This window comes from Ovis aries, chromosome 15 (genome assembly GCF_016772045.2).
Source record: "Ovis aries strain OAR_USU_Benz2616 breed Rambouillet chromosome 15, ARS-UI_Ramb_v3.0, whole genome shotgun sequence".
Lineage (NCBI taxonomy): Eukaryota > Metazoa > Chordata > Mammalia > Artiodactyla > Bovidae > Ovis > Ovis aries.
In genome coordinates, this window is record NC_056068.1 from 56,937,632 (window position 1) to 56,952,519 (window position 14,888).

At 43.1% G+C, this 14,888-nt stretch overlaps 1 protein-coding gene across 3 annotated transcripts in view; it reads right to left on the bottom strand.

Moving 5' to 3' along the window:
• The window catches only part of LGR4 (leucine rich repeat containing G protein-coupled receptor 4), a 104,962-nt gene extending 94,106 nt beyond the window's left edge, over nt 1-10,856 (bottom strand). The window contains exon 1 of one of the 3 annotated variants that reach the window (XM_027979577.3): nt 10,322-10,856. In XM_027979577.3, the coding sequence (XP_027835378.1) occupies nt 10,322-10,506 (185 nt within the window). In that variant the 5' untranslated portion in view covers nt 10,507-10,856. Of the gene's footprint in view, nt 1-9,582 lie in introns of all 3 variants that reach the window. The other 2 variants (XM_060400030.1, XM_060400029.1) reach the window with 2 other exon arrangements.
• Between the last annotated feature and the right edge of the window lie 4,032 nt (nt 10,857-14,888).

The window sequence follows — 14,888 nt, forward strand, 5'->3', positions numbered from 1 at the left end:
GTCGTATAAACTTAATTCAAACTAATATTAGACACTGATTTATCCAAAACTCGAGATTGCCTTTCCACAGAATGTAATGGGGCTTTGGAAAACACAGTCTGATTGCTAACAGCAGAGCCTGTGGTTAGCACACAAACTTGCCAACTTACCATGAAGGATGAAGCCTTCTGCTGCATGCCCTCACAGCCCCAGACTGTTTGCAAAGGGCAGGGATGAAATATTCCATATGTTTTCTTTGTCAGTGACATGGCTATTGAAAGCAAGGCCATGGTAGTCTCCCTGCTGAGGGACTGGGTCAAGCTATTCATGTGTAACCAGGCAGATGTCAAGATGGTAATGGGAAAAACATCTCAAACATTTTTTTTTTTTTTTTTAGAGAAAGAGACTGGGGTAGAAAATGCACAACTGTATTTGGAACACTCAGCCAATCTAAATAGGTTGTTAGCACTTTTGCATGTGTTAGCTGCTGCTCTGGCTTCACAATTCACTTTCAAAGCAGAGCTAAACTGAAACCCAGAAAAGTTTTTAAGGTTTCTGAGAAAGATTTAAGTGTGCTTACCAAGAATGTCATATAACTTTTGAGCAATGTGTGAAAGGGATTTTAGTTCTAAAATTACTCCAAGGATAATAAGCTTTTCTTTATCCATGGAACACAAGCATTGGTCTCAAACATTAAAAAAAACAAAAACAAAAAACACAGGTATCCAATAACAAGTAAAATATCAAAGTACTTAAAAGAGAAAGTAATCTTATAATCTGCATATTGTTACAAAGTGATATGAAGAGACAAGAATCCAGCTAAACTGTCAAACCTGAACAAACCTTATCCATCCCCAATATGGAAAGTGATGAGAAACTGCTGGGCACTCACTGGCATGAGGTTGCTTAAAAAGTTAAACATTACTGCATGAAAATCCTTAGTGTTCAAAAGTCTGGAAGTAGAAAATGAGTGTCTAGAGATTACATCTTCTCCCCTGGTGGTCAAATGGTTAAGAATCCACCTACCAGTACAGGGGACACGGGTTGGATCCCTGGTCTGGGAAGATTCCACACACTGTGGAGCAACTAAGCCCACAGTGCGCCACAACTACTGACTCCGTGCTCCGCAACACAAGAAGCCACTGCAATGAGAAACCCACGCGCCGCAACAAAGAGCAGCCCCCACTAGAGAAAACCCTCCTGCAGCAACTGAAGACTCTGCACAGCCAAAAAAAGAACTAATTAAATTTAAAAAATAAAGATTACACTGACACTGTCTCAAGTTACCTGCCCATTTGCTAGGAGGAGAAACAAAGTGTCCCCCTATTAGGAGAGCATCCTTTGACTCGATCAGCCATCTCAGGGAAGATAAATCTCAGGCCAGCCAGAGACTAAGGCAAGGAAGCATGATTTCCCCCGAGCTCTCTCCTCTAGAGAAACTGTAACCCCCAACCATTAGGCTTTCTTGTTGCAAAGGGAGCAGCACCACCTACAAGAACGGATCTTGATAAAAACATACGCACTGTCCTTTCTCCACCAGGATCTTTACAGTTTTCTGAATGAAAAGTCTGCCAGCCAAGAAGACATTTTCCCATTAGTATGAGACTCACTGTGAAGTTTCCAACAGGCTATGAAACGGATACACATTCAAAGAACCAGAGAAACAGAGTTTAGAATTCTAAATCTAAATGACTTAAAGGGATAGCACACATAGACAATTGCTTAGTCACTCCTCAAAGAAATGACAACATAATGTAATGGGTCCTTCAGTTCAGTTCAGTTGCTCAGTTGTGTCCGACTCTTTGCAACCCCATGGACTGCAGCACGCCAGGCCTCCCTGTCCATCACCAACTCCCGGGGTTCACTCAAAATCACGTCCATCGAGTTGGTGATGTCATCCAACCATCTCATCCTCTGTCACCCCCTTCTCCTCCTGCCTTCAATCTTTCCCAGCATCAGGGTCTTTTCAAATGAGTTAGTTCTTCACATCAAAACATTGGCCAAAATATTGGAGTTTCAGCTTCAGCATCACTACTTCCAATGAATATTCAGGACTTATTTCCTTTAGGATGGACTGGTTTGATCTCCTTGCAGTTCAAGGGACTCTCTTGCGGTCACTGAAACAGGTCATGCTGAAATTTCTTACATATGACTCCTGAAGTCAAGTGAACTCCTTTCGCAGATGGAAAAGCCGATGTCCCAAGGGTTAAGTGATATCCCCAGGACTTCCCTGGGGAAGGAGGGAAGCTTCCAGCAGTACAGAATCTGCCTGCCAATGCAGGGGACATTGATCCCTAGTCCAGGAAGATTCCACATGCTGCAGAGCAGCTAAGCCTGTATGCTACAACTACTGAGCATGCATGCCTAGAGCCTGTGCTCCTGCAACAAGAGAAGCCAGGAGCTGCCCCCACTTGCTGCAAATGGAGACAGCCCACACAGCAACTAAGATTCAGTGCAGCCAAAAATAAATAAATTAATTTTTTTTTAATTCTTAAAAAAAAAGTGATCTCCCCAAGTGCGCAGATTGAGGATCTCAGAGGTCTTGATTCCTGGAAACCACACTCTCAAAAATAAAACCATTTCTGAAGTCTTGTTCATAAAAACAGGTGCATAAAAAGAACACTGAAGCATAGACAGTGACATAAAAAGCTGGATTATGAGACCACGGATTCAAAATGATCTTAGGGAGGGCAGAAGACCAACCTGCAAAGTTTTTCTTTGTTACAAAGATAAGAAAACATCAAGATTTTAAAACACACCCCACTAAGCAAACGAGATGAACTAGCAGTGACACCGAACAGATGAGAAGTGGGATTATAATAAACTGCTAAGTACCAGTTAGTAAATCCACATGTAATGTTTTTATAATAAGTGAAAGAGCTAGTCACTCAGTCATGATCGACTCTTGGAGACTCCATGGGCTGTAGCTCACCAGGCTCCTCCGTCCATGGGATTCTCCAGGCAAGAATACTGGAGTGGGTTGCCATTTCCTTCTCCGGGGGATCTTCCCAACCCAGAGTTCAAACCTTGGTCTCCTGCCTTGCAGGCAGATTCTTTACCATCTGAGCCACCAGGGAAATCAAGCTTTAAAACATAATACTAAATGTTAAAATGCATTGAATATTCCTTTCTTAACTCTGATCAAATTGTAGAATTCTGTACATGCTTGATATGAGATAAGGAGAGACCAAAGAGGAGGTCTCCTCTCTCCCGAGAAAAATCTAATCTGCCAAACCCTTCTCACAGTATCCATATCATTTATGTACTTTCTCTGAGGGCCTTTTAGCATGAAGCTTACCTGGTAGGTAAATAGGTAAAGCCAGAAGTTAATCACCATCAGAGCCCTATCCCCACTGTTTCAGAGAGAAGACTGCCAACTTGGAAGCACACTTCCTACCTTGCACTTCCAAACAAGAAGTGTGAATAAGAGTGAAACTTCTAATGGCCAACTGTCTATCTCACTAGGAAAACAGCTCCAGTCAAGCTCTTCAGGGCAGTCAGATGTTCCCACTTGTACTCGGTGACTCTGTGACTTATACTGAGAGCTCCATGTGGGTGCTCAGACCCTGGAGGGAAAGGACAAATGGGGTCCCCAGCAATCCTGGGCCCATTCCTCAGTCACGCTTCCCACAGCACCAAGGGAAAGGCGCCATCTCCTTGCCAAAGTTATGTTGCCCTACCTGGGAAGGAAAATTTCCCCACAGAAAACTTTAAAGATATACAGGAACAGGGAGAATCCAACTTAGGATTTTTCTGGATCCCAGGCTCTGAAATCTGATTCAAAGAATAAAAATATTCTGCTGTCAGTGTGCATTTCTATTGTTTTAAGGGTCAATTTTATATTTAAAACTTTGTTTAAAAAAAGCTATATTCTCCTATGGTAAAAATAAAGGGGGGGGTTAGCTAACTCAAGGAGATTACTTAACTTTTTACTTATCTTGATTCAGAATACTTAAATACAAATGAAATATAAAGGATAAAGTATCATTAAATATTCCATAATAGATTAAATATGCTTTCCCACTACATGTTTTCTCACTAGCACAGACAGCAGACCAGACTGGGATCTAAACGTATACCGTCTTGGTCTAGCTGCCTCCCAAAATATCTATGGTTTACATTTCCTTACAAGGATATTCTTATATTCTTAATGGGCCAACATGCTGCCAAGAGGGGTGGTTCAATGTTTTTCTCACAAGATCTTTCAGTACAGTAAAGCTAAGAGTGCTATTAAAATATATTTTTTTAATGTTCATTTTTGAAACTTATACTCTTAGATGGGCATTCCTGAGCCCCAATCATTTGCATTTAAAATAAGAGATGCCGAAAGTCAAACCTTACTGCAGGGATGGAGGGACTAGGCTAGCATGTTCTTTTAACTAGTAAAATATGTAACTATCAAAACATACTTTAGAGACTAAAAACAACCACCCAGAGTTTTAACTGCCTGTACAGGACACACAATATTTCTATACATTTGCTAAAAACAGTCCCAGCCATATACAAAGTTTAATAACAAATATTTGTCTATGGGTGGGTGATTTCAGAGTACACTGCAAAATAACCACATCTTGCCTTTTAAAGAGGGTATTTGAGTAGTAACTGGCTCAAGTCTTTAGAAAGTTGACATGTTACTAAATGTATATGAACTAGAAAATCATTTCTAAACTCAGTTTTGAATTCATTCAGTTTCAGACAATAGAACGGATACCTGGCCTGCTGTCTGCCCATCAAGTGTTGAAACACAAAAGAAATATCTGGGAAGGCAAACAAATTAGTTATTGTGTAAGAGTACTGACTTGTTAAATGCCTTAACTGTTTTTTCTTCACTGACAGACTTTAAAGCTAAAGTATTTTATTATCCTCAATGAACCTTTCGAAAAACTACACTTCACTGAACAAAACTGGGGGGAACAGAGGCAAAAATTAGCCATACCCTTGTCTATATAGGAAAACAAGCTTTTGCCATTGCCGAAAACTTCAAGGCTGCAGGAGGCAATTAAAGAGCAAGCTAGATAATACATTTCTAAAGTCAAAACCTTGATCTCTAGTTTAAAAAAAATGAAAAGAAAAGCTGTCTTATCAAATTACATTAGTTACATTTTTCAGAGTTAAGGGCACATTGGGGAGGGTTTAACTTTTAACCCAGGTATACTGATAAATACTGAGCTTTTATGGAAATATATCTTTTTTTTTTAAAGAGAAAAGGTGAGAAACAGTCTTGGAAAAATGTCAAAGAGTCACTAAAAGAGCCTTACAACTTGCTAGACAATCTACACAGATTCAGAGAGACTGAAAGCAGTGAGAGCCATCAGTCACCAATATCCATTATTTCTTAATAAGAAAAATGGGAATAAAAGGATAAATAAGCACAATCAAGGAGACCAAAGACCAAAACACAAACTCGCAGGCTCTCTGTCAGTGCCTCCTTACTATAAAGATGGCTAAAATAAGAATTTGAGAGGTAACCTGACAGAGGCCAAGAAAACGCCCAAACTTGCCTGGATCCACCTCCTAGCACAGAACTTTGATCTTCCCTAAGAGATTAAGTTGTCAAATGTTACCTTACGACTCTAATGGTAAGAGCCAAGTGCCTGGACATTAAATGCTTGTGATACCATAACTGTCATTAGCATTGAGCTGGACTGAGAATCATAAAATAATAGTGGTTACCACAAGCCTTCAGGAGCCCCAGAAGGAGAGTCGGTGGTTTAAATCCTGGGTACAACTCAGACCACACCCAGCACATTGTTGCCTTGTGAGGCAGTGCGTTTCCCAGTCAATGGATACGTTCCAGTAGAGTTGGACAATTGGAGAAGTGTTCTGGGTGGCGGAGAGATTTCAGGATTGAGACACTTACACTACTCTTAACACAAGAGAGAGAATCAGACAAACATATTGGGAAAAAATCAAATCAAATAGAAAGAAAACTCTTGGCAGTAAGAGTTGTTTACTTCCTTATTCTCAGGTGAAGAAACCAAGGCCCTGAAGGGTTAAGTATGTCACCACTCAAGGTCACTTGTGTGATTTACTGACAGATCTGGAAACCAGCTCTCCGTATTCCCAGCAGAATGCTCTTTCCTCTTGAATTGAAAGAAAATCCAGCAGTTCACTAGTTTGTGAAATGAAGGACCTGTACTTAAAGATGTTCATATATTGCCCTTGTTTAGAACAAAGTTCCCTGGTATATAACACAAATACTTCGCTAGAGAGACAGACCACAGAAAAGCTAACAATGAAATTTACAGACAGTAATTCAGACAGCAAGATATCAAGACTTGACCATCAAAAAAGGCATAAACATTTAGCCACTGATTACTGACCTGCCTGGGAATACAACTAACATTAGAGGAAACATAAGAAAATATTTTCAAATAATACTATTAAAAGAAAGGTGCTTGGGATCATGAAAAAAGTACACCTTAGGGAAGAATTTGAGATGATGCTTCCCAAAGAAGAAGAAACAACAGATTATTGTTTAAAACCCTTCAAAGCCCCTCAGGTAACCATCAATTTTATATAGAAAGCTTGCTAACCTGCCTCTGTACAGGGTACGCACACTGTGAAGGCTGGAGAGATTATGACTAATTACATGGAAGTGAGGACGTTGAGTAACTTTTTGTACAGTATCCAAATTACTGAAACAGAGTGATTTTATTTTCCAAGTGTGAAGCCATACCGACAGGAAACAAGCGGGGCTATTCTACCCCAGCAAAGCGCCTTAGCTAGTCAGGCATTCTGTAACAAGTCTCCATGGCAAATTTCCTAACACACACTTCTAAACACAAAGAACTCTTCCTCAGAGTGAGTGGCAATAAATAGGCTTGTGCAACTTCAACTAGAAGGATATTCAGATCCTTCTGGGATCTTTTCACGAAAGCAGCAGAATGCTATAGTCACCTTGCCATCCCAAAACCGTGAAAGGATTATAAAATCATAGAACATCTATCTGGAAGCTACAAGCAGCCTAAACAGGACATAGTGAATCCAATGACTTCATTTTTCAAATGAAAAACTGTCACCCGCCTCCCAAAATAAAAGAGTGACTTGCCCAAGGCCACCCAATTACTGAGTAGTATGGTAAGAACTACTACGGTCAAGGGCTCAAACCTAGTACCCTCTCCACAAAGCCACAGAAACAGCCTTTATAATCCTAAAACTATGCACCAGATATAACCTAGGATGTGGAAATTTGTGTCCCTACAGGTCTCAAATTTTGTGGTTTGGCCACACAAACCAGAGAACATACATTCACAGTCCCTTCCCCACCTCCACGGTGACTTCATCTCTTTATCTCCCCATCAAGAATCTTGGAACACAGGTGATTAAGACAGACCTTATTAGATCTAATAGAGGAATAACCTTGAATCTTTTTGATTAAAAATACACATTGGAATTTTAATACCAGTCAGAGCACTTCCTTTCAAACATCTCAGGGTGATGTGTGACGAGCCATTGCACTGTGACACAGGATGGGGAACTGCTGCTGCGAAATATAAATAATCACTACAGGTGCAGCCGATGCTGTGAACACAAGAATCTCATCAACAATACTGAGGATTAGATCTGATTTTGCCCCTAGACTTGGATAAAGCAGCTTTCGGCAGGAAATAGACACTGTTAGACTGAACAAGTTTAAACGAGCCTAAAGGAGAAGAAGCAGGTAGCCTCCTCACTCTGGGGCCTTCTCAGATCTGGACAAAAGGCTAAATGCTGAGAATGCAGAGTTTGGCAATCCCATGTGGGAATGAGGGCTGAATTCCAATCCCCAATTCTGCCCCTTGGTGTGCCCTGAAGTCCTTATTTATTCACTGCAACATTTTTAAAGTGCTTCCTGGGTACTGGGCTCTGTGCCCTCCACGTTGAATAAAACGAAATCCCTGCTCTGTTGACCAAGAGTTTCCAATGTGGGATGTGTACACCCCTGAGTGAGGTGAAGGCAAGATACCACTGAGGAATGACAAAAAAAAAAAAATACAAGAATTGATTTAAAATTATAGTCTCATCATTTTGATTTCTATTTTGGTGATTACCATTTTACAGATAACTAAATAGGCCTCGGTGCCCATGCTCCAGAAATTAGAAAATCGGTCAATCAAAGTTTGGGGACTCTTGATCTAGTCCCTTGGTGTGTAGCTTAGGCTCACCAAAGCTGTGATGGGATAGTAAATCAGAAGTACTTGCAAAAAGTGCTTGGGTGATTCCAAGATGTCTTGTAAGATCAACTGTGTGTGGGCACCCACCCCTCCCCAATGCGGCTTTTTAAGTCACTGATTTTCCAAAATGCAAATATATTGCCCTTGCGACTCCCTTTACATGCACTGGTCACATAACATACTTTTAAGGTGAAATGGAGAGTGAAATAAGGAGTTGTCAGGTGTATAATACTCTACAGGTCATGAAGAAGAAAATGTAACACAAGTGCCCTCTAACCACAGCTCAGAAAGTGCTACGATGATGCTAGTTTAGGCAATCTGATCTGGACTGGTGCCAATTATCTTCATGTTTCCCAAGCCATCCACAGTCACTTGTGTAAGGCTCAAAGTCAAAAACAGAACATTGTTGAATTCTAAAGAAAGATGTCTGATGCTCTATAGCAAGGAGTGCACTCTCATAAAAATGTGATATTTCTTTGTGCTTTTTAGGTAATAATGTAAAACAGCCCTTTTCCTTACAGAGCAGGCAAGACTAGTCACTAAAACTCAAGGAATCTGCTCAACAAGGTCTTTTCAACTGCTTTTCTCTCTGGGGCTTGAAAGAAGTGTCAGGAAAAGGCACCTCTTCTGCAATGAATTCCCTAAAAGTTTAAAGAGGTCTTGGGGGGAAAAAATAGTCCCATCCCCTCTACCTAGTCTTCTTCCCTTCTGGTTCCCCACTCCCGCCCCAACTTTTCCACATAATGTATCTTTTGTAGGCAAAATGCTCCTCACAGCAAAGTTAATATTTTGCACTGAAAAGTTAAATTTCACCTTATTGAAGGAAAATGACTTCAAATATGTAACTTCAACCTGAAAGGCGGGGGATAAAAAAAGAGAAGGGGGGGGGGGTGGCCAAAGAATGACACTGGTTCCAAGGCAACTGGCCACCATACTAAAAAAAAACAAACCACCCATTGGCAGACAGCAAGCAGAACAGTTCCCACCACCCACCTGGAGGCAGCATACTCTGGCCTGAATAGAGAGGATTCTCCACGGGGGTCTGCTCTTCCTTTCCAACTGTCTAGGTCTAAGAGATCCCCCTCAGGAGGTATAAGGTAAAAGGAAATTCCCTTTACCCAAGGCCCTCAGAACCCCTTTCTCTCTCAAACAGTTCTTTCACTGCCCTTGGTTTAATCTGGCCACACAGCACAACAAGGAAGAACAGGAGCCTAACCCCAAGCCCGGCACTCAATTATCCTATTCTTTCTCTACGGGGGCCATCTGCCAATGCCACCTCCAGCACCTATTTCAGATTCTTCTTTTCTGAAGCGAATGTCTAAAAGCTGAGACTGTCCCCATTTGCGGAGAGGGTCTGTGGAAATCAGAACCATTTGAGCGACTTCCCCAACCTCGGGGAGCTCAAAAGAAAAGTTCTCCTGGTGAAGCAACAACAGAAAACGGCTACCTTTCGAGAGCTTATGCTCTGGCACTTTCATTTTCCTCCAATATCCTGTACTTCAGGTCAGCATTCCTTCTTTAAAAGGCCTTGTTGGGTAAGAAGACTAATATATCCAGAGAAACCTGCAATTTCCCCTCCTTCTCCCTTGTTTTGGCCTGGCTTCCCCGCGCGCTCCAGAACCCCAGGCGCTGGCTGATGAGTCCGGAGTGCAAGCGGACCCAGGTGCCAGGTTGCTCTCCCCGGACAGGGCCAAACAGGAAGGCCACTGGCCCTGACTACCGCACAGGTGTTCTCCCCACATGCTTCCCCACGAAAACCGCCTCGGTCTCAGACTCGGGCCAAGTTCGAGGCGCCCTCACCCCTAACGCCTGCAAAGCTCTTGCCAGCTGAGCAGGGGGCCCGGGTGAGAAGACAAAAGTCGCGTGAAAAGGTTGCCAAGGGCAAGCGTTTCCAGATTCCTCTTTCTTCCTCGGCCCCAGATGCACTTGAGAGTTAGGAGGTGTGGGGGAGCTGGTGATCGTGCCCTTAAAGCCTGGGAAAAAGAGCTACACGGGTCTCGGACCCGGGTTGGCAAAGCTTGGGAAGCCCGTGGCACTGGAGTGAGTGCCAAGGAGGTGCCGGCGGCCCACCGCCCCGCCCCCCTCCTCGGCACATTGCGGGGCGGGGGGTGGGGGGTGGGATGAGATCTGCCACTGGCTCCGCCCCCGGCGCCCCCACCCCCGGCGCCCCCGCAGCCCGCACTCACAGCAATTGGGTGAAAGCGCTGAGCCCCTCGGGCACGGCCGTCAGCCCCTTCCCGGAGCAGTCCACCCGACGGTCTCCGTCGCAGCTACAGGGCGCCGCGCAGAGAGGCGGCGCCGCGCCGCTGGGCTCGGCCGAGCAGCGCAGCCCCAGGGCGAGGAAGCAGAGCAACCCCAGCGGGCCCGGCATTGCTGCGGCCGCCACCCGCGCCGGCCTCTCCCGCGGCGCCGCTCGCTCGGCGCGCCTCCGCCGCCCTCCGACGCCCCCCGCCGCCCCGGGCGGCAGGCCTGCGGGTTGGGCCGGGGGCTCTCTTCTCTTGGCAGTCACGCGGGCTCGGCTCCTTCAACAGTCCGCGGCAGCAGCGAAGGAACGCGGCGCTCCGGAGTTTCGCCCTTCCCGCTGCTCCATGGAAGCGCAGAGGCAGCCCCAGGTCCTCCCGCGGCTCAGGCCAGCCGGCCCGGCCGGGCGCAGCTGCGGGGGCCGCGCTCTGCCATCGCACCCGCCTCTCGGTCCCCGGCCTCCCGCCGCAGCCGTTCTTCAAGGTTGCGGAGCGCAGACTTCAGCCATGCCGGCCCCTCGCCCCAGCCCCCGCCCGGCTCTCGCACAAACACCCGGGCTCTTTCTCGCTCTTCTCGCAGCCGCGGCTCGATCTCCTCCCGTCCTTTTTCCCTTCTAGGGTTGCACGCTCGGGTTCCCAAGCCCCCAGCCGCTGGGTTATGCAAATCACCTAGGTACATGCAAAACTAACCCCTCTCTCGGAGCACCATTGGCCGGGGGAGGTCTCTAGCTTATTACTATGCGAGGAGGGGAGCCGCCATTGGCCGAGAGTGGACCAGAAGGGCGTGTGTATCGGGCGTGAGTGACAAGGTGGTGGTGGTGGTGGTAGTTCTAGGCAGAAATCCCTGACTTGGTTTGATTTGCGTGGCAGGTTGTGGATCGAAGGTAGAAGGATCTGAAGACGTAGAATCTGGTTTTCTACCCCCCACACACATGCTCGTTGTCTTCCCTCTGCAGAAATTGGATCTCCTAAATTGGACGACCTGAAAAGTAGAACTTGCCTCCAGCATTCAGTTAAGTTTCAAATGACTCTGTGCTGCTCCAAATGGTGAGGACTCTGGGAGCTGTGCAAATGGGCAAAGAATTTTAAAGAGGAGGGAAAAGGCTTCTCTTAATCTGGCATAAATATTTAAGTTTCACCTATATACTAAAGTTAAAACAGTGTATCCCCCAAGAACCTCTCCCTTCACCTAACATCTTTATACCTATCTAAATGGCAGCCCACTCCAGTGTTCTTGCCTGGAGAATCCCAGGGACGGGGGAGCCTGGTGGGCTGCCGTCTCTGGGGTCGCAGAGTCGGACACGACTGAAGCGACTTAGCAGCAGCAGCAGCAGCAGCGATATGCACAGGGTAGCTAAATCATAGCAATTAGCCATCCACGATATAGAGTTCTGGTGACCCCCAACGCAGACTACTTTCTCACCTACTTCAAAATCCTGGAACACAGGAATCTTGTTAGGGTCAACAGAAGTAATGTTTCTGAACACTGGACAATTTTTCCAGACAACAGAAACATTTGCGTGCTAGTAACTACCCTTGAGAAGGCAGCAGCAACTTTGCTGTTAAATGATTATCAGCATTCCTTCCTCTTCTGGACTTTTGTGGCATAATAGACCTCACGTTATTATTATTGTTGTTTGTACCAGCTACTGCTTTGTAGGCACTTCCTTTCTTGCTGTCCACTATGATTCTGAGTTATTTTTCTCGATTTTGAAGACATTTCCCACAAATATTTTAAGGTAGGCAGAGTTAAAAATTTCACTGTCATCAAGGTGATTACTCATGTCATATAAGTAAAATTAAAGAAACTGGAAATAAGTTGACACAGACTCGAGAAATTTAAATGAAAAATTTCCATCATCCTTACATTCAGGAGTTTATCTTTTAAAATAATGCCAGTTGGGCATATGAATAACAAGAAATTCTTGTTTGACATGATTGACAGTCAAATAAATACAGATATGCCTTGAATTTAAGTTTTAGGAATGACCTGTTTCCTATAGTTGTAGGTTTGAATGAGAATTTAAAGGTAGCTGGACAACCCTCTGGTTTTATGGATAAGAAATCAGAAGCTTGCAGATACTGTGCTCTGTCCAATATCATCACAGAACAGCTCCTGGGCTCCTGGTTCCTTGTATGGTACCCTTGGAGCCTTCTCTAAACTGGATTCCATTGTCTAAATCACTTCCATTATCTGCTGGCAACTCTCAGGAGCAAGTGAAAACTGTTCATTTTGTTTCTTTGGTTCCTTTAACACTTCTCTTTCATTACAACAGAATTTTCTTGCCCAGATATCATTATCTTCTTTTTATATAACAATAATATGTTATACTGATTGATCTTGTTTTGGCCAGATAACTCGTTTCCTTTCTTTAAACTTTAGTAAGCATAAGAATCACATGCAAAACTTGATTAAAACTGTAAACATTTTGATGCATGTCAAGTCAGGAACTTTATTCTTTGCTTTCAAGGAATAAGATCTTAGGGCTGGGAACTTAAGTGAAAGGAGAGATTTGGATTTTGGAAAAGGGAGAGATATAGATTTTATTGAAGAATACATTTCTATTATCTAGGAGATGAAAAAGGTAAGAAAGGAGGATTCAAATTTGCAGCTTGTCCAAGAAGAGAAAATATCAGGAACAAAGGACATGTAGAGGAAGAAAAGAGGTAAGATATGTTACAGTCTTAGTGTTTCATATAGTTGCTACATTATGTGTGCTTTGCTTTAAACTGGCCGATTAGTCTTCATTTCTTGGATAAGATGCCCGAAGAGAGAAAAAAAACACACCCTGATTTTTAAGATCCTATCCCAGATAACTAGAGAAAAATGATCAGCATTTCCATCACCCTTAAGGACCTGGAAAGATATCTAGATGAACCAAAATTTGATGACAGACAAGATATAAACTTAATAGAGACTCTGCCTGCAGACTGGTTCTTCTTTCTAGCTTTTCATGCCATGGTTGAGTAAATAGGTAGCATCCACAGGCTCGATAAGAGGAAGTGGAGCAACGAAGGAGGCATCCCTTCCTGGTAATGCTCATCTTGGGGCTTTGGGGAAGGGGGTACAAGGTCTGTTGACTCATGGACAAGGTGGACTTCACCCATTCTTACAAATACATACCTATACAAATGTATGCTTCTGCAGGCTGCTCTATTAAGGAAACAAAAACAGATTGTGAGGGTTCTCCAGGAGTGCTATAATGACTGAATTAAAAGTCCTCAAATGTACAGAATTTCACTTTTTATAAAATACTTCCAAATGACAAAGGAAAAATATCTAAGTTCACAGCAGTCAGCTTAAGAAATACAGTGTTACAAATGTAGTTGAAGTTCCCTTTGTACTCCTCCCCAATCATATTCATTTCCTTCTTTCTTTCCCTGGAAGTAAGCCCTTGCCTAAACTTCATCATTAATGCCCAGGCATATTTTCATATTTTTCGTATGTGTGCATCCCTAAAAAGAATATCATTCTGTATTCTTCAGCAACTTGTTTTCTTCAACCTGTGAGCTTTGTCCATGTTCATGAACTATGTGCTATTGTTAATTCATTTTCATTACTACATAGTATTCCATTAAAAAATATACTCAGTATTTATTTGTCCATTCTATTTAAACTTATTTTTTTTCTAAAAATACTACCATGAATATTCTTGTTCAAGTCTCCTTTTTCATATATGCAAGAGATTCTCTAAAATGTATTTTCCTTTATATATGTGTGTGTGTCCAGGAGTGGAATTGCTGGGTCATAGCTTAGGTACACTCACACACTCACCATATTGGATGTCAAATGGTTTTCCAAAGTGACTGGACTTACTTGTCCTTCCTTCAGCAGAGAATAAGAAACCTCATTACTCTACTTCCTACCAATACTAATGTTTTAAGACTTAAATATTTGTGAATCTGATGCACACCGAGTAAAATTGAAGTGTAGTTTAAATTGAATTTCCCTGATTACAACTGCATCTTCTCATGTATTTATTGGGCATTTGGTGTGCTCTGCCATACACTGCCTATTCGTTTCCTCTGCCTGTTTGTTTTCTGTGGAGTTGCTTATATTTGTTTTTCTAGTTTAGGGCCAGATAGTAAATATTTGGAGCCTTGTGGACCACATGGTCTCTGCCATAACTATTCAACTCTGCCATTGTAGCACAAAAGCATCATAAATGATACATAAGCAAATAGATGTGGCTGTGTTCCAATAAAACTTTTTTTTTTTTTTGGCAAAAACACATGTTGGACTAGTTCTGGCCCGTGGGCCATACAGTTTCCCAACCCTGTTTTATAGATGTTAATCCTTTATTGAAATCTAATTATTTTTAAAAATCATTTGTAGGATTATGTAAAATTCAGAAAGACACGCCTCAAATGTAACCGTCTTTCCTTACCTGTTGACATTAAGCACTTTTAAATTTCTGATCTCCGTGGTGAGCTCATGGTGAAGATTATATTGCAGAATTAGCCCTGAAGAGTCCATTGCAAGCTTAAACATGCCTCTCTTTCTAGAGTGAAT